Source organism: Myotis myotis, unplaced genomic scaffold (genome assembly GCF_014108235.1).
Source record: "Myotis myotis isolate mMyoMyo1 unplaced genomic scaffold, mMyoMyo1.p scaffold_m19_p_14, whole genome shotgun sequence".
NCBI classification, from domain to species: Eukaryota; Metazoa; Chordata; class Mammalia; order Chiroptera; family Vespertilionidae; genus Myotis; species Myotis myotis.
This window is the reverse complement of record NW_023416318.1, coordinates 19,212,984-19,232,511: the sequence shown is the minus strand read 5'-3', so window position 1 is coordinate 19,232,511 and position 19,528 is coordinate 19,212,984. Positions and strand designations below refer to the sequence as shown.

General features: G+C 40.2%; 1 protein-coding gene across 9 annotated transcripts in view; it reads left to right on the top strand.

Annotated features, from left to right (window-relative positions):
• Positions 1-19,528, top strand: part of EHBP1 (EH domain binding protein 1) — a 324,049-nt gene that overhangs the window by 46,352 nt on the left and 258,169 nt on the right. For all 9 annotated transcript variants that reach the window (XM_036334392.1, XM_036334393.1, XM_036334397.1 and 6 more), the window contains one exon: positions 2,000-2,053. In XM_036334392.1, coding sequence (XP_036190285.1) covers positions 2,000-2,053 — 54 coding nt within the window. The remainder of the gene's footprint in view (positions 1-1,999; positions 2,054-19,528) is intronic.

Here is a 19,528-nt window from a genome sequence, read left to right as displayed (position 1 = left end):
TGCACAGAGCAGGGCCAGTCAGGGGGTTGGAGCGATGCCCCCTGTCACGCACAGAATAGGGCCCATCAGGGGGGTTGGCGCTCTGTACCCAGTCACGCACAGAGCAGGGTCAATCAGGGGTTTGGGGAGCTCCCTCCTGTCATGCACAGAGCAGGGCCGATCCGGGGGTTGAGGAGCTCCCCCTGTCACTCACAGAGTAGGGCTGATAGGGGAGTTGGGGCACCGCCCCCTGTCATACTCAGGGCAGGGCGGATCAGGGGGTTGGGGCGCCGCCCTCTATCACCCACAGAGCAGGGCCGATCAGGGGGTTGGGGCACCGCCACTGTCACACTCAGTGCAGGGCCGATGGGGAGGTTATGGCTCTACCCCATCACACACAGATCAGGGCCCGTGGCAGGGGGGGTGTTGGGGCGCCGCACCCTGTCACACACAGAGCCGCAGGGCGATCAGGGGGTTGGGGAGCTCCTCCCTATCAGGCACAGAGCAGGGCCGATAGGGAGGTTGTGGCCCCGCCCCCTGTCACACACAGAGCCGCAGGGCGATCAGGGGGTTTGGGCGCTTCCCCCTGTCACACTGATCCCGGTGCTGGGAGGCCTCGCGGCTCCGCTTATCCTGGTGCTGGGAGGCATATTACCCTTTTACTATATAGGATAGAGCCCTGGTGCATGGGTGGGGCTGGCTGGTTTCCCTGAAGGGTGTCCTGGATCAGGGTTGGGGTCCCCACTGGGGTGCCTGGCCAGCCTGGGTGAGGGGATGATGGCTGTTTGCAGCTGGTCACACACCCTTCAGGGTGGGGGTCCCCACTGGGGTGCCTGGCCAGTCTGGGTGAAGGGCTGAGGGCTGTTTTCAGGCCAACTAAAGCTCCCAACTGCTCCTTTTTTTCTTTTTTCTTTTTTTATTCTGGGCCAGCTTTAGCTCTGGCTCCAGCTCTGAGGCCTCTGCTGCTGAAAGCAGGTATCTGGTTTGTTTGGGTTCTATTATCGTAACAATGTATAACTCCAGCTCTGAGATCCTGGCTAGCTGAAAGCATGTTTCTGGGGTTTTGTTTAGCTTCTATATTTGTTACAGTGTTTCTTAAACTGCAAGCTCAGAGGCCAGAAAGGCAGGCGGGGAACGTTGGAGTCCTCCGTCACTGAAGCAAGCAAGCCTCATGTTCGCTTCCAGCTGCCTGGCTGCCGGCTGCCATCTTGGCTGGCAGTTAATTTGCATATCACCCTGATTAGCCAATGGGAAAGGTAGCGGTCGTACGCTAATTACCATGTTTCTCTTTTATTAGATAGGATAAGTAGCTAATAAATATTTATCAAATAAATACTTGCAAAAATGTACTTTTTTTTTAAGTTGTGTTTGGTTGTAGGATTGATTATCCTTCAGTATATCAATAGCCATACCAGTTTGCCATTTTATGTAGAGTATGAGGTTTTTGCAGTGCTTTGAAATCCCAGATGTTTACATAACCTCTGCTCAGAAGAAAGCCTTGCCTCAAGTGATACTTTTAATTTAAAATATTTACATGTATAAAAATGAAGGCAGGGCTTTATAGAAGCATCTAATATCTAAATAAAGTGCTTCTTAATAGTTTACTCGCTACTGTCTTTGATCGGGTTTCTTTTTATCTTGTCATCTATGTAATGCTGGAAGATGATATGCATCAATATAAGTGAAATAGAGTATTTCTCAATATAAAATAATGCTTTAAATTTAGGGAAATAGAGTAAGCCGTTCTGCTGAAAACGTTAATAAAGCTGAAAACAAGGCAGCCTGCATTTTATTGCTTGATTGATTACATTAAAAAAATGTGGCTCTTTTGGTTGTAGCATTGTTCCATGCATTAGAAGGTCATGGGTTCAGTTCCCGATTGGGGCATGTATGGAGGCAACTGATTGATGTCTCTCTCTTACATTGATGTTTTTCTCTCTCTCTCTCCCTTCCTCCCTTTCTAAAATCAATTAAAAAAAAAGAAATGTATATCAACTTTATAATTTTGCTTTTATTACAGGATCCTCATGCAGAGGAATTTGAAGATAAAGAGTGGACATTTGTCATCGAAAATGTAAGCTAATGGCAAAGTCTGTCTTCTTTAACATTTTTACTATATACATTACTAAGGTACACTAGCATTTTGGTAATAGGAGTAATGTTGCCTTATAAAATTAAATAGTGATTTAAAAGTAAAAATGTGCCAAAACCGGTTTGGCTCAGTGGATAGTGCGTCGGCCTGCGGACTGAAAGGTCCCAGGTTCGATTCCGGTCAAGGGCTTGTACCTGGGTTGCGGGCACATCCCCAGTGGGGGGTGTGCAGGAGGCAGCTGATCAATGTTTCTCTCTCATCGATGTTTCTGACTCTCTCTCTCCCTTTCTCTCTGTAAAAAATCAATAAAATATATTTTAAAAAAAAAAGTAAAAATGCTCTTCAGTACTGAATTATATATGTATTTTGGGGGCTTGAGGGAAAGACTATATCTTCTTCAACTTTTTGTCTGTTCAGCATCTAGCATGGTGCTTCTCACAGCAAATTTTCATTTAAACATTTGTTGAATGAAATCATGAGTGACCTTTGAAATCTTTTTAAAATAAAGCACATGCTTTACTTTTTGTTTGGGTTGAGGGATTCTAGATTGGTGCTTTAATAATCTTTAATTTACATATTGTGGAATTTAAGTGACTGGCAGGTAGGTGTTTAGTAATATATTTGAATAGGGATTAGGGAAGATAGGCAATGGAAATATAGTAAATTAAAAAGAGTGTGGGTTCTGGAGTCAGATATTTCAAGCTCTAGCTCTTTCACTTACAAGCTCTGTGATCTTGGTTAGTTTCTTAACTTCGCAGCCATAATGGTTGTTGTGAGGATTAAATACTTAATTTTAATGAATATTAGTTTTTATAATTATCGTCATTGTTATCATGACCAGCATTAAAGTTCTGTAATATATTTATAACAGATTTTAACATGCTTTGCAGCATATATTTCCTTCCCAAGTTAGCATATTGCGTGACCTTCTTGTATATCTCAGTGATAAAAGGATTCTTACACTTTTTCCAGCAGTAACTGGGCCATTTTTAGTCTGAACGATCTGGGAAGTTTGGGAGGAAGGTCAGGTCCAAGCATAGCAGGTGGAGTTCTGATGGCTGGATATCAAGCCGATATCATGTTGAAGGTTCACACATGTTAACAACACTCTGGCTTTTCTGTAGTGATAGATTTGAACATTATACTTTGAATAGCCACTGAAGTTTTAAAAACAAACAGACTTAGATTTCTTGAAATTAGTTACAGCTTCAAAAGCTAGCTTTCATTCTCACATCAGGAACTTCTCCCCAATGTATGTTCTTTCAGTTTTCAATGTGCATGGTTGTGTTATACATCGAATATAAAGTCTGTTTGTTAAGTTGATGTATGAAAGAATTAAGTTTGGGTTGTAATTAATGGTAAAATGTGTAAAAAAATGGTAACTTTATATTTGTTTAGAAAGGTGTTTTTACAACCCAATTACTCTTAGGATAGGGAAGCATACCAGTTCTAAATTTTTGAAGAATAGGTTATGAACTAACTAACCTACTGAAAGGTGGAAGTAAAAAAAAAAGAAAAAGCTATATGGTATTCTGTGTTATATATTTTATAAAGGTGTTTTAAATGTCAATAGAGAAATATTAAAATTTTAAATGAAAGAGATGTTGAGTGGATCATGAGATAAAAGGGTATATTTTGAGTTATCCTTTTCCTTTGGAGTTATGTGTTTCTCAAGTCAGAAAGTATATTTGATATCCTTTTAATGATATTTATTAAAGCTCATTTTGTTCATTTGTATATTTCTTACTCAAATAGTTGAAGTTGCTAGAAATGTGACTGTGAGGTAAGGAAATGACGTTAGCGGGAAAACGGAAAATAAAATATGTTAGTATTCCTTCTGTAAAAATGTTTATTAATGAATTAGACTTACAAAAATTCAAGAAACATAATATAGATGACTTTGAACTATTATTCATATTGTTTATAAAACCAACATTTTTTTTAAACTATTACTAGAGTTAAATTTTACTATGCCATCCAATGATTCTAAAAACCTTAACTCTGAGTTATGTAGTGGGTAAAACACTGGACTTGTGGAGATTCTCAACCATCATTATGCTTTTTAATAGTATAATGTCTCTTGACTCTCTGCCTCATACTCTTATTTGAAAATAATAAATTTTTCTTTCTCCCATATCATAGTATAGAGAAAACATGAACTTTTGGTTGGGTTAGAATTGACTATAAATCCTGATTTTTGTATCTTCAAAGCTGGTGACCTTCAGTAGGTTATATTCTAGGACTTAGTTTCTTCATCTAAAAGTAAAGTTTTTTTGTTTACTGATCTCAGAGGGCTTTTCCTAGGTTTCTGATTTTGTTTTAGTTGATAGAAATATTTTATTAAATTTTTGAAAATTACCTTTTTGTAGATCAAATTTTTGGTTTTCAAGTTCATGAAGAATTAAATATTTAAAATAATTACCTAGTATACCATTTTGGAATAAATTAATATCTCCCTAATTTATATCTTTCTTTAAAAATCCGTATCTCTATATGTATTTTCTGTATACTTTTAAATCTGGAATGGAATATGAGTATTGTTGTGAGTTTCTTATTCTGAACTTCTTAGCACAACAGTTTTATTCCCTCCTACTTCTTGTTTCTATAATAGCTACTTTCTATGCCAAATTAAAAAAAAGAAAAGAAAATTAACTTGTGTGGGTGAAAAAAAGGTGAAGGGTATAAGAGATATACCCTTCTAGTTATAAAATAAGTCAGTGCGATGACAGATGACAGATGGTTACAAGATTTATATCAGTCATCACTTTGAAAGGTATGTAAATGTTGAATAACATTTCTTGTATTCAACATAATATTGTATGTCAACTGTAGGTTAATTTATTTTAAAAATGGAAAATTGAATTGTGGTATAAACTTGCTTTTCATATTGAGGAAGATACTAGTCATTCTAGCAGAAATCTGATTTCTCAGCTATGAGTATGAAAAAAGTATACCCATCTTTTAAGAGGTAGCAAAACTTAGAGAGAAATCTAGGTATTGAAGATCTAATTTGAAGAAAATTAAAATTAATCAGAATGTGGGAGGGAGGCAGTTTTTCAGCTGTCAATAATGATGACAATAATTAATAATGCTTGCTAGGAACCCAAATGCAATAAAATAACATTTATTAGATGAATTTTTTATGATTTTATTATTACTGGCTTATAGCTATTTTTATAGCAAGTTTTTTTTTAGAGACAAGGGATTTGTCTATTTTGCTAGCACCATGTTTATTTTTTAAAAGAGTTGTTAGAGAGAAAGGTAAATATTAAATACATCTATTATCATATTTGCTTATATTATATATAGTTACCAGATTTTGGAGGTATTGTGAAATTGCTGTGTTATATATATATATATATATTTTTCACAGAGAGGAAGAGAGAGGGATAGAGAGTTAGAAACATCGATCAGCTGCCTCCCGCACACTCCCCACTGGGGACGCGCCCGCAACCAAGGTACATGCCCTCGACTGGAATCGAACCTGGGACCTTTGAGTCCGCAGGCCGACGCTCTATCCGCTGAGCCAAACCGGTCAGGGCTGCTGTGTTCTTAATACACGGGAAAAAGCATGAATGTACGTTATAACCAAATCATTTAAAATATATAACTTAAAAGAGAATATAATAAGTTACATACTTTAAATTAGAATAACTATCCCAAATTGTGATCTATCTAATCTCAAAGGATGAGGTAGTATAATTAAACCTAAAATAAAACAAAAAGAAAGGTAGTGCATTCTTTCCCGGAAAATAGACCAGGATTGGGCAGGAACTTAATTTCTTTCTGCCTGGACCAACTCCTATATAGTGAGAGGAATAAATGAATTTTGAGAATAATTTTCTTCTTTCCTATCTGGGAATTAAATCTTTTTATGTGCTCTGGAAAATTGAGGTCAAATTTCTGAGATGCTAAACAGGACCTCTGCTTGGATAAGTAAATTTAACAGGGGAAAAGTTCTGTTCTATATATGTCTGTGTATACCACAAAAATTTTTTTTTTACATAATGCCTTTTGTGTAATAGGTACTCAGTAGATATTTGTTGAAAGAGTGAATGATTATAGTTAACTGTTAGAAATCCTGTAAAGATTATTAATTTTTTTTTACATTTTTAAATATATTTTTTATTGATTAAGATATTACACATGTGTCCTTATCCCCCCCCCCCCCCCCCCCCCGCTCATGCCCTCACCGCCCCCTGTTGTCCGTGTCCATTGGTTAGGCCTATATGCTTGCATATAAGTCCTTTGGTTGATCTTTCCCCCTTACCCCCACCCTCCCCTGCCTTCCCTCCAAGGCCCGACAGTCCAATCAATGCCTCTCTGTCTCTGGATCAGTCCTTGTTCATCAGTTTATGTTGTTCATTATATTTCACAAATGAGTGAGATCATGTGGTATTTATCCTTCTCTGACTGGTTTATTTCACTTAGCATAATGCTCTCCAGTTCCATCCATGCTGTGGCAAATGGTAAGAGTTCCTTTTTCTTCTTCCTCTTCTTAAAGAATACCTTTCAGCATTTCATATAATGCTGGTTTGGTGGTGATGAACTCCTTTAGCTTTTTCTTATCTGTGAAGCTCTTTATCTGACCTTCTATTCTGAATGATAGCTTTGCTGGATAAAGTAATCTTGGTTGTAGGTTCTTGCTATTCATCACTTTGAATATTTCTTGCCATTCTCTTCTGGCCTGCATAGTTTCTGTTGAGAAATCAGCTGACAGTCGTATGGGTACTCCCTTGTAGGTAACTGACTGTCTTTCTCTTGCTGCTTTTAAGATTCTCTCTTTGTCTTTTGCTCTTGGCATTTTAATTATGATGTGTCTTGGTGTGGTCCTCTTTGGATTCTTTTGTTTGGGGTTCTCTGTGCTTCCTGGACTTGTAAGTCTATTTCTTTCACCAGGTAGGGGAAGTTTTCTGTCATTATTTCTTCAAATAGGTTTTCAATATCTTGCCCTCTCTCTTCTTCTGGCACCGCTATAATTCGGATGTTGGTACGCTTGAAGTTGTCTCAGAGGCTCCTTACACTATCTTCATATTTTTGGATTCTTTTTTCTTTTTGCTTTTTCAGTTGGATATTTTTTGTTTCTTTGTATTTCAAATCTTTGACTTGATTCTTGGGATCCTCTTGTCTGCTGTTGGATCTCTGTATATTATTCGTTATTTCAATCAGTGTAGGCTTAATTTCTAGTTGGTCTTTTTTCATATCCTCCAGGGTCTCACTAAATTTATTGGCGGTTTCCATAAAATTCTTGAAAAACCGTATAAACGTGGTTTTGAACTCTATATCCAAACATTTGCTTTCCTCCATTTCTGTCATTTGTGACCTGTTTCTTTGTCTCCACATTTTTTATGCTTCCTTGTGTTGGTAGAGTGGCTTTCTGTGCTAGGTGTCCTTTAGGGCCCAATGGCTCAGCCTCCCCAATTACCTGAGGTGGACACTCTTGGTGCACCCCTTTGTGGGCTTTGTGCACAGTGTTGTTGTAGTTAAGCCTTGATTGTTGTAGGTATCACTGGGAGGAATTGACCTCCAGGCCAATTGGCTGTGAGAATCAGCTGTGTCTATGGTGGGAGAACTTCTGTGCTGGAGACACCCTTAGGGGCAAGACTTGCTTCAGTGGGGCTTTGGTGCTCACTGAGTCTGCCCCCTGAGTGTGTCCCTTATGGATCTGAGGAGTTGTAATCTGGATGGTCCCACTCTGACCACTGGGTACACTGGCTCTTGGATCTCTAAGGAGGTGCTAATTTAGCCTCTGCCTGAGGTTACCCAGCAGGAGCTATGGAGAGATCTGCAGATTCCCCTTCCTTTTTTGGAGTTTGGAGGTGCCCAGATGAGGCCTAGCTGTGAAGCAGTGCAAGCTGCTGTGTGGCCTTGGGCCTTCTCTTCGAAGTTCTGGGTCTGTCTGGCCCAGCTGCAATTTGTTAGGTAATTTTCAGGTTGCAAAAGGCCAGGGCATTCATATGCAAAAGCCTCTGCCGAAGCCTGGGTGGGGCGGGGCCTCGGAATCAACAGGCGGAGCAAGCAACTATGGCAGATCCTCAGCCCTGCCTTAACGGGCCCAGCGTCTCAGTGTCCCGGTAATTGCTGCAAGCTCCTCTCAGGGAAAGCTGCCCTCAAGTTCTGAGTTCTGCCCGCTGCCAGACCGTCCAGTCTCTCCCCGCACTTGTCCGGCTCCCCAGAGACTTCCTGGAACCGGAGTTCAGAGCAGTCAGGAGCTTGTGACTCCCTCCCGATTCAAAAAGACAGCCGTGTCCTCAGGTGCCAGCCCCTTTCCGCACGCGCTCGAGCCTCTGTACCTTTGCACTTTACTTCCGCAGCTCCTGACCCTCAGTGTGCTTTTCTCTTTCCTTCTAGTTGTAGAATTTCCACTCCGCCAGCCTTCCTGTAGTTCTGGATGATGTCCGTTTTGTCTTTTCGTTGTATTTTTGAAGTTGTTGTGGGAGGCAGCAATTTCCGGTGTTTACCTATGCCTCCATCTTGGTTTCTCCCCAGATTATTATTTTTAAGGGAGGAATTATAGCTCGTCCTGTAAGCATCCTGAAGTCACCTGAAAATGGTTTGCTATTCTCTTGACCCAGAAAACCCCACAAAATCATGCAAATCAAGAATTTCAAATCTTTGTGTTCACTTTAAGAACACTCATGAAACTGCCCAGGTCATCAAGGTTATGAATATATTAACAGCCAACCATTATCTGAAGGATGTCACTTTACAGAAGCAATGTGTGCCATTCTGTTACTAGAGTAGTGGAGTTGGGAGATGCATCCAGGCCAAACAGTGAGGCTGGAGTTGCAGGGTCAGTGGCCCAAAAAGAGTGCTGAATTTTTGCTGCACGTGGTTAAAAATGCAAACAGTAATGCTGAACTTAAGGGTTTAGATTATTTGGTCATTGAGCACACCCAGGTGAACAATGGTCTGAAGATGTGATGCAGAATTTACAGAGCTCATCAGTGGATTAATCCATACATGAGCTCTCCCTGCCATATTGAGATGATCCTGCTGAAAAAGAGCAGATTTTTCCTAAACCAGAAAAGAGATTGCACAGAAGAAGAAAAAAAAAATCCTTGAAGAAACGAAAACATAAGGCCTGGGAGTAAATTCTGCATAAGATAAATGCTAATAAAAGTAAAGAGAGGGTGAGAGAGAGATTACCTAAAAATCCATCAACTGTATAGAAGAAAAATTTAAAAAGTAGACTCTAGTGGCAGCGAGATAGTATGTGAAGGATCCCATTTGCCATTACATAGAAGTTCTTCTTATCAACCTCTACTTAATTTACATAGATTACCTTATACTTCCCATGCTGTCAATAAAACATCCTGGTTTTAACCCCACATGTGTCAACATGGTTAATAGGCGTCTACTTCATTTAATTAATCAACTCTCTGTGCCATTCAGATCATTTAAGAAGGATTCTACTATAAATGTATATTAAACAGGTCATTCTCATGAGATCTGTCTGTGTATTCATCTATAGGATTAAAAAATGGCTCTTAGATATTTTCTTTTAAACCAAAATTCAGTATATGTAAACATTTCATTTTTTTCAGGTAGTAGCAGTTTGCTTTACAGTAGTCCCCCCTTACTTACAGGGGATATATTCCAAGACCCCCAGTGGATGCCTGAAACTACAGATAATATGGAACCCTGTACATACATACATACCCAAGATAAAGTTTAATATGAATTAGGCAGTTTCATGGATAGAAGATTCATTTTTTCAATCTTAGCATACATTTTTTATGTTTTTTGTGTGTGTTTTTTTAAATAGTTAAGAACTTTCCCCTTTTCACTTAAAGGAAGCACTTACAGTTTTTGTTTGTTATATCTGCCAGTATTACTAGTTTTATGCTTTGGGGCCATTATGAATAAGCAAAAGGGTTACTTGAACACAATGTTGCAATATCTCTACAATCCGGTAAACCTAGAACAGTGGTCGGCAAACTACGGCCCCTTGAGTGTGGCTCTTCCACAAAATACCACGTGCGGGCTCGCACGTACAGTGCAATTGAAATTTCGTGGCCACATTCAAGGGGCCAAAGAGCCGCATGTGGCTCGCGAGCCGCAGTTTGCCGACCACTGACCTAGAAGACTGCTAAATGACTAATGGGCAGATAGCTTATACTCTGGACAAAGGGATGATTAACTCCCTGGCTGGATAGAGTGGGACAGCCCGAGATTTTATCATGCTACTCAGAAGGGCATACAATTTAAAAGTTATGAATAGTTTATTTCTGGAATTTTCCATTTAATATTTTTGGACCGCAGTTGACCATAAGTAACTGAAACCTTGAAAGTGAACTTTGGACGAGAGGGACTATTATATTTGACATTATCTAATGTGTTTTTAACCTTTCAAATAAATGAAGCAATATTCATTTATTCATTAAGTAGCAATTAATTCACTGTGCATGTATTTTGTGCTTGGCACTGTTTTATGCTAGAAATACTGTAGAGTGGTGTATAAACCATGAAAAAAATCTTCATGGGGCTTACATTCCTGTGTGTGTGTGTGTTTGTGTGTATGAGAGAGAGAAAGGGGGGGGAGGGGGAAGAGTGAAAGAAAGAGAGAATAAAAATTATTGTCTGAGAAATATGTACTATATTAGATAACAAATATATAGTGTATGTTACATGACAAATATATAGTATGTTAGCAAGTGCTATGGAGCAAAAACAGAGAAGATACAGATAGGGATCTCCCATTTTATTCCATGGATATAATGAGCCTTCTTATTCCTTGTAAGTCTCCAAAAGAGAATTCAGGCATGCTTATCAAATTAATTTAAAATATATTAAAATTTTATTAAACAAATATTATGAGGTGTGAGAAAGTTTAAAAATAATCTTGGGAGTCTATATAAACCTTTTTTTAGGTTGCAGCTCCCCTCAGTGGTGAATGATGAAATTGACTCTAGTCTGGAGGAATAGTTCTGTTACTGTAACAATAATATATTACAAATGTTGTGCTCTGTCTTACATTTTAATGTGCTTCCACATTATGTACAGAAGAACTAGTGAATTTCAAAGACTAAAGTTTGTCTTTTCTTGTAAAATCTGGGTTTTGTTAAAGGTTTTTGGTAAATTGTCCAGACACTGAAAAGTGTTCTGACACTTTGAACGGAAATTTTAATACCTTTCTTTTCCTTGTACAATCAATAAAAAACATTTTAAGTTTTTGCTTAACATAAAATATCCCAATAAAACATAGAGGTTATGAAAGCATATTACCCTAACAAATTTATTGGGCACTTACTGTATACCAGATATTATGTGGAATATTTTATACACATTATCTCATTTATTCATTACAATAATTGTGAACCAGATATCAATATCCTTATTTTATCGATAGGTAAAGAAAGTTACTTAGGTTAAGTAACTTGCTCAAGGTTATATAGCTAAGAAGTCAGAATCTTATCCATTTTGTCCTTCTTCATGGTCTTCACTCTTAACTCCTGTGCAATAACTACTTCCCTTAGTGACAAAGATGAAAATAATTTGAAATTATGGAATCATAGATAATTTTTACTATGTCTTATTTAGTGAGAAACCTGTGAGGGATATATGTATTAGATTAGTAAAGGTAGTCTTTAATTATTGTGCATTTTCAGGCTAAAAGCTATTGGGATTAATTACTTGACTGCTGCTAGACATTACAAAATGGAATCCCAGAATTTATCAGTTCCTAGAATTCTGAGTATTTTTTCTCAAAGCAACCTTCCAACCTCTTTGTGTAAATTGAGATAATGCTGTCTTCCTCTTTTTGGTTCTTTTGTTTCTTGTTACAGAGAAGATTTCCCATTTTTTTCTGAGCTTTCTTCTTTGGACCAGAAAGCTACTTATACATAAATGATTTTATTACTGCTAGCTTTGTAACTTTAGACAAGTTATTTAATCTTTTATAGCCTCAGTGCACTCAGGTATGAAAATTATGGTATAAATATCTACTCCATAGGTTATTAAAGATTAGAAATAATGTATGTAAAGCATCTAGTTCAGTAATGGGTAGCTACTTTTATCATTTTAAAGGAAAGGAAGCTAGATTTCCAAATCTATTGTTGTAGGATTTTAGTTTTCCACTCCTTTATACCACTTATGCCTCTCATTGATATCTAGACTTGATCATTATCTTAAATGAATAACAACTTACAAACATCTCACTTAGATTAAATTTAAACTTAAAAATATTTTAATCTTTCTAAAGTTTTCAGCTTTTGATAGGATAGCTTCTCCATGAAAATTTAATCCAAGAATAAGAGCCAGTTTGTTTTCTGAAATTAAACAAGTGCTGATAATTTGTTAATATCTACCTCTGGGCCTGACAGTCTATGTTTGTGTTTGGCTGTTCACAGTATGACTATGTGAATGTACTTCAAAAACAAATATAAATGAGTTTTAAACTATCCTTTATTTTGAATTATTTACCATCCATATCCCTATTATTAGTGCAGATCATCAAGAATGGATACTCTAAAATAACAGGTTTCTTTTTTTTACCTACTATAATATAACAATGCTTGTTCACCCAGGTAATTGACATTGTGGGTTTTACAAGGTGGGGGCAAAAGTAGGTTTACAGTTGAGCACGCAAAACACAATTTATTCTTATATTTTTTAATAATTGTAATTTTTTTATACAAACACTGTAAACCTACTTTTGCCCCATCATGTATTTTATTTTTTCATTGATTTTTAAAGAGAGAAACATCAATTTATTGTTCTACTTACTTATGCATTCATTGGTTGATTCTTGTATGTGCCCTGACTGGACACCAAACCCACAAACTTGGTGTATTGGGTCATCACTCTAACCAACTGAGCTACCTGGCCAGGACCCCAGGCTGTATTTTAATGTGAAATCATAACAGTTATATTTAGAAAACAACAAAAAAGTTTTTCTTCCTGGTGCTGTAGTTATTCAATTAAAATCAGAACTAGTGTATTTGTAAATTATATCCATAGGTCTTAGTTTTAAAAATCTAAAAATTTTTATTCTTAGATTTTTTTTTGGTTTTTGAGTAAATAAAAATGCATACTGATGAAAAGTATAAATCTAAGTTGAATTCATTCATTCTGCAAACATTTAATGTGCATTTTCTATATGCCTAGACATTTTGTTACTGTTGAAGATACAGAGTCAGTTAAGACTTGCAGAATTTTGATTCCTATATAAATATTCTCCCCCTTCCCATATTTTGACTTCTCTGAAATTAGGATCATCTTACATTTTGGGTGTTTCACAATTATAACTGGTAGTATTTTGTTCTTTCTTAGCACTATCCTATATAATAAGAGAGGAATATGCTAATTAGCCCAGATATGCCAATTAGTCATTGCCAGTATGCAAATTGACCATCACTCCAACACACAAGATGGCCGTCCCCGTGTGGTCAAAGGTGGCTGCCACAAAATGGCCTGCAGGAGAGGGCAGTTAGGGGCAACCAGGCTGGCAGGGGAGGGCAGTTAGGGGTGACCAGGCCAGCAGGGGAGGGCAGTTGGGGGCAACCAGGCCTGCAGGGGAGGTCAGTTAGGGGCGACCAGGCTGGCAGGGGAGGGCAGTTAGGAGTAACCAGGCCTTCAGGGGAGGGCAGTTGGGGGCAATCAGGCAGGCAGGCAGTCAGGCAAGTGGTTGGGAGCCAGCAGTCCTGGATTGTGAGAGGGATGTCCGACTGCCCATTGGGGGCGACCAGGCCGGCAGGGGAGGGCAGTTAGGGATGACCGGGCCAGCAGGGGAGGGCCGTTGGGGGCGATCGGGCCGGCAGGGGAACAGAAGGTGTCGATCAGACTGGCAGGGGAGTGATTAGGGCTGCCGTAGGCAAACTACGGCCCGCGGGCCGGATGCGGCCCGTTTGAAATGAATAAAACTAAAAAAAAAAAAAAAGACTGTACCCTTTTATGTAATGATGTTTACTTTGAATTTATATTAGTTCACACAAACACTCCATCCATGCTTTTGTTCCGGCCCTCTGGTCCAGTTTAAGAACCCATTGTGGCCCTCGAGTCAAAAAGTTTGCCCACTCCTGGGTTAGGGGGTGATCAGGCTGGCAGGCAGAAGTGGTTAGGGGCTATCAGGCAGGCAGGCAGGCGAGTGGTTGGGAGCCAGCAGTCCTGAATTGTGAGAGGGGTCCCAGATTGGAGACAGTGCAGGCTGGGCTGAGGGACACCCCCCCCACCCCCCCCCCCCACCCGCATGAATTTCGTGCACCTGGCTTCTAGTATAAAATAATAGCACATCATTTAAAAACCATGGGAGACTTATATTTGATGGAAGTAGCCTGTGCTGAAGTATATAAACTAGTGAGGGTGTAATATATGAAAAGAAAGAAATGCAAGAAAAAAAATATCCTTAGGGCTGCAAAGGAAGGCAAAGTCAAGAAAGACTTTCTGGAAGAAGTGGCTGAAGAGCTTTGGAGTTATGCAAAAAAGGCATTCTAAGCAGAGGAAAGAAAGATCAGGTAAGGGCAATGGGGAATTTAGAGTAGTAAACATTCTTGATGAAATAATTGAGAGGAAGAAAATAAATAAAAAATTGGAACCAACCAAAAACAAAACAAAACAAAACAAAAAAACATGAGCTCCTTACTGAAGATCAGTAGATCTCTATTTTTTTTAACTGTTAACCCAATAGATTTAAAAATAGTCTTCCTGCAGACTGAAGGGTCCTGGGTTCGATTCCAGCCAAGGGCACATGTCTGGGTTGTGGGCTTCATCCTCAGTGTGGGGTGTGCAGGAGGCAGCCAATCAATGATTCTCTCTCATCATTGATGTTTCTATCTCTCTCCTTCTCCCTTCCTCTCTGAAATCAATAAAGAAATATATTTTTAAAAAATCTAAAAATAGTCTTATGATTAACTTGAGATGCTGTGTCCTCCTTAGAGGAGATCACTGGGGTTTCAAAATGTGTTTTTTGGGGGCCAGCTATTCAGTCTTTTCCACTGTTTCTACATGTGAACAGTAAAATGGGCAGTTTGGCTCTCAGTGTGTTTATTGCTATTCATTTGATCTTACCTCCAGAAGCCTTTTAAGTGGATAGGATAGGATATTAATTATGTTAATTCCAAGGTAATACTATAAATCCTCCTCTCTTTTTTTTCTTTTATTGGATTATGTTGAACAAGATTGCTTATCCAACCAAATTTACCTGGCAAGATTATACCAGGAATAGAGATAATATAATAGCCTAAGCAATACAATGTAAATAATATAAAAATCACATGGCCTTATTAAATTTAAGTTTGAGTATTCCTCTGAACTCAAGTCAGTATCTTAATCTCAGAAAGTTGTGTTCTGATAAGTTACCTCAACTTTTTCTTTCAAAGAAAAAAATATCGATATAAATGCCTCTTTTCTTCTTAAATTATCATTTTTTTTCCTGTGTCCTCTTGGCCAAGGAATCTCACTCTGATGGCTGGTTAAAGAGTGGATATCTTTTTTAAGATTATAGCTTATGCTTTCTTCCATTTAAACTGGTGTAGCTTTACACCAAACTAAAAATATTTTGCACAGTGAAGAAACCATGAACAACATGAAAAGGAAGCCTACTGAATGGGAGAAGATATTTGCAAATGATACCTGTATAAAATATATATTTTGAGTTAATATCATATATATATATATATATATTTAAAACCTCATACAAATCTATATCAAAAAAATAAATAGTCTGATTAAAAAATGGGCAGAGAACCTGAATAGACATTTTCCAAAGAAGACATCCAGGTGGCCAAAAGGTACAGGAAAAGATGCTCAACATCACTGATCATCAGGGAAATAAAAATCAAAACCACACTGAGATATCACCTCACACCTGGCAGAATGGCTATTATTAAAAAAAAACAAAAACAACTAACAAGTATGGTGCAGATGTAGAAAAAAGAGAATCCTTGTGCACTGTTGGTGGGAATGTAAATTGATGCAGCTACTATGAAAAACAGTATGGAGGGTTCTCAAAAACTAAAAATAGAACTACCATATGATCCGGTAATTTCACTTCTGGGTATTTACCCGAAGAAAACAAAAACAGTATTTTAAAAAATATATGCACTCCTATGTTGATTGCAATATTATTTACAATAGTCAAGATATGGAAGCAACCTTTGAGAAATGAGTAGATAAAGAAGATGTGATATATATCTACAATGGAGTATTTTTCATCTATTAAAAAAAAAAAAGAAATCTTGCCATTTGTGACAGTATGGATGGACCTAGAAGGTATTTTGCTAAGTGAAATAAGTCAGAAAGACAAATACCATATGATTTTACTTATATATTGAATATAAAATAGTACCAAAACAAATGACCAAATAACCCAAAACAGACTGATACAGAGAACAACCTGATGGTTGCCAGAGGAGGGGGAAGCCTCTCACGAGTCACCACTTTTCCAAAGGTCCAAAGGGTGAATAGTACATACAAAAATACCACAACCTACATCTCAAAAATTAGAAGCATTCCTTCTGCATGTAACCAATACAATAATTTATAATCTGAGTACCAATCAGAGATGGCCCAGCCATTTTAGGGTAGGACATTTGCCCTAGTATAGCCGTAGTTATAGCCTACCTATTATAATGTTCTACCTGCTAGAATATGACTCAGTAACTTTCTTGAAGCTGATCTGCCGGGGTCCAACCCCGGCAGGTCCAGGGGTTCCCGATAGGTGAGGACGGAGTCGGCGAAGAAGGAACGACACGGAGACAGCGTTCAGCTGATCAGCAGCCCATCCAGGATCTCCAGCCAGGATCTCCAGCCAAGTTCTGGTCTGGATCTCCAGAGAGGTTCTGGTCCGGAGCCCCAGCCAGGTTCTGTAGCCATGTTCCCTCGCTAGGTTCTCCAGGCAGGTTCAGTAGCCATGTTCCCTCGCTAGGTTCTCCAGCCAGGTTCTGTCCAGGTTATCCAGCCAGGTTCAGTCACCAGGTTCTAGTCAGGTTCTCTTGCCAATTTCTGTAGTCAGGTTCAGTCCAGGATCTTTTGCCATGTTCTCTCCAGCGAAGTTCTTCTGTCTCTAAGTTCTGTGTAGGTTCTGTCTTCTCTTGGTTCTGTCTTCTGAGTTCTGTGTGTAGGTTCTGTCTCCTTAGTTCTGTGTTTTAAGTTCTGTGTTCTAAGTTCTGTGTGTAGGTTCTGTCTTCCTTGGTTCCGTATTCTAAGTTCTGTCCCTTGCTGTCTTATTACATCTGTATTTATACCAGTTGATTCAATCCTATCAATCTCTATTACAAAGGTTAGGGCGTTTCTTATCTCCATTCCAGGGAGTAAAGATTATGTAGCTTAAGCACGATTGTTCGTAGTTAAAGTGATTAATTACCCACCTGGCACTTAGTTAAGAGGTTTTATTCCCTCCCTAACTTCAGGGGAAAATCCCTACCTGGGGAAACAACCTTTCTCAGAGAGGAGACCTTGGTTAAAACATATAGTGCCAAGAAGGTGAGCAAACATATTAAGAACAGTATGCCATATATGCCAGGTCCCTTGAAACAGCAAGGATGGACCGGCTCCCAGCACTGATCATTCCCTGTTGACATTTCTTCTGTGAAAGTGATACTGAATGGGTGGAGAGGAGGTTCAAACTTCCATTAAGAACATACTGTACTACACCATACACAAAAATAAACTCAAAATGGATAAAGGACTTAAACGTAAGATGGAAAACCATAAAAATCTTAGAATAATCCATAGGCAGCAAAATAGCAGACATATGTCATAGCAATATCTTTACTGGTACAGCTCCTAGGATGATGGAAACTAAGGAGAAAATAAACTAATGGATTACATAAAAATAAAAAGTTTTTGCACAGCAAAAGAAACCATTAACAAAACAACAAGAAAGCTCACTGCATGGTAGAACATATTTACCAATTTAAGCAAGAGTTTTACTTTGCAGCAACAAAGCACTGTTTTTATCCTATCTAATAAAAGAGAAACATGGTAATTGGCGTACAACTGCTACCCTTCCCATTGGCTAATCAGGGCATATGCAAATTAACTGTCAGCCCAGATGGCGGCCGGCGCCAGGCAGCTTGAAACTAACATGAGGCTTGCTTACTTCAGTGACGGAGGACTCCAACGTTCCCAGCCTGCCCCTGCAGGCCTCTGAGCTAAAAGCAACTATATAACAAACATAGAAGCTAAACAAAACCCCAGAAACCTGCCGGGCTTCAGCCAGCAGAATCGCAACATTGTAAGCAAAGGCCAGAAACCTACATTCAGCAGCGGAGGCCTAAGAGCTGGAGCCAAGCCTCAAAGCTAAAGCTGGCCCAGAATAAAAAAAAAAAAAAAAGAAAAAAAGGAGCGGTTGGGAGATTCAGTCACTTCCAGCCTGAAAACAGCCCTCAGCTCCTCACCCAGACTGGCCAGGCACCCCAGTGGGGGCCCCACCCTGAAGGGTGTGTGACCAGCTGCAAACAGCCATCATCCCCTCACCCAGGCTGGCCAGGCACCCGAGTGGGGACCCCCACCCTGAAGGATGTGTGACCAGCTGCAAACAGCCATCATCCCCTCACCCAGGCTGGCCAGGCACCCCAGTGGGGACCCCCACCCTGATCCAGGACACCCTTCAGGGCAAACCAGCCGGCACCCACCAATGCACCAGGCCTCTACCCTATATAGTAAAAGGGTAATATGCCTCCCAGCACCGGGATCAGCGGAGCCGCGAGGCCTCCCGGCACCGGGATCAGCGTGACAGGGGGCAGCGCCCAAACCCCCTGATCGCCCTGCGGCTCTGTGTGTGACAGGGTGCGGCGCCCCAACCCCCCCCCCCCACCCGTCCGCCCCACGGGCCCTGCTCTGTGTGTGACGGGATAGAGCCATAACCTCCCATCGGCCCTGCCCTGAGTGTGAGAGTGGCGGCACCCCAACACCCTGATCGGCCCTGCTCTTTGGGTGATAGAGGGCGGTGCCCCAACCCCCTGATGGGCCCTGCTCTGTGCGTGACAGGGGGCTGCGCCCCAACCCCCTGATTGGCCCTGCTCTGTGAGTGACAGGGGGAAATGCCCCAACCCCCTGATTGGCCCTGCTCTGTGCATGACAGGGGGTGGCGCTGCAACCTCCCCATCGACCCTGCCTTGAGTGTGACAGGGGATGGTGCCCCAACCCCCCAATCGGCCCTACCCTGAGCGTGACTGAGGGTGGCATCACAACCTCCTGATTGCCCTGCTCTGTGTATGACAGGGGAAGGTGCCCCAACTCCCCAATCGGCCCTGCTCTGAGCCTGACCAGGGGCTGCACCTAGGGATTGGGCCTGCCCTCTGCCACCCGGGAGCAGGCCTAAGCCAGCAGGTCGTTATCTCCCGAGGGGTCCCAGACTGCGAGAGGGCACAGGCCGGGCTGAGGGGCCCCCCTTCGCGCCCCCCCCCCCCCCCGAGTGCACAAATTTTTGTGCACCGGGCCTCTAGTACTATTATAATGACTATGCTATTGGATAGTCTTTTTATTGGATTTTCTGACTTTTTCCCAGTTCAT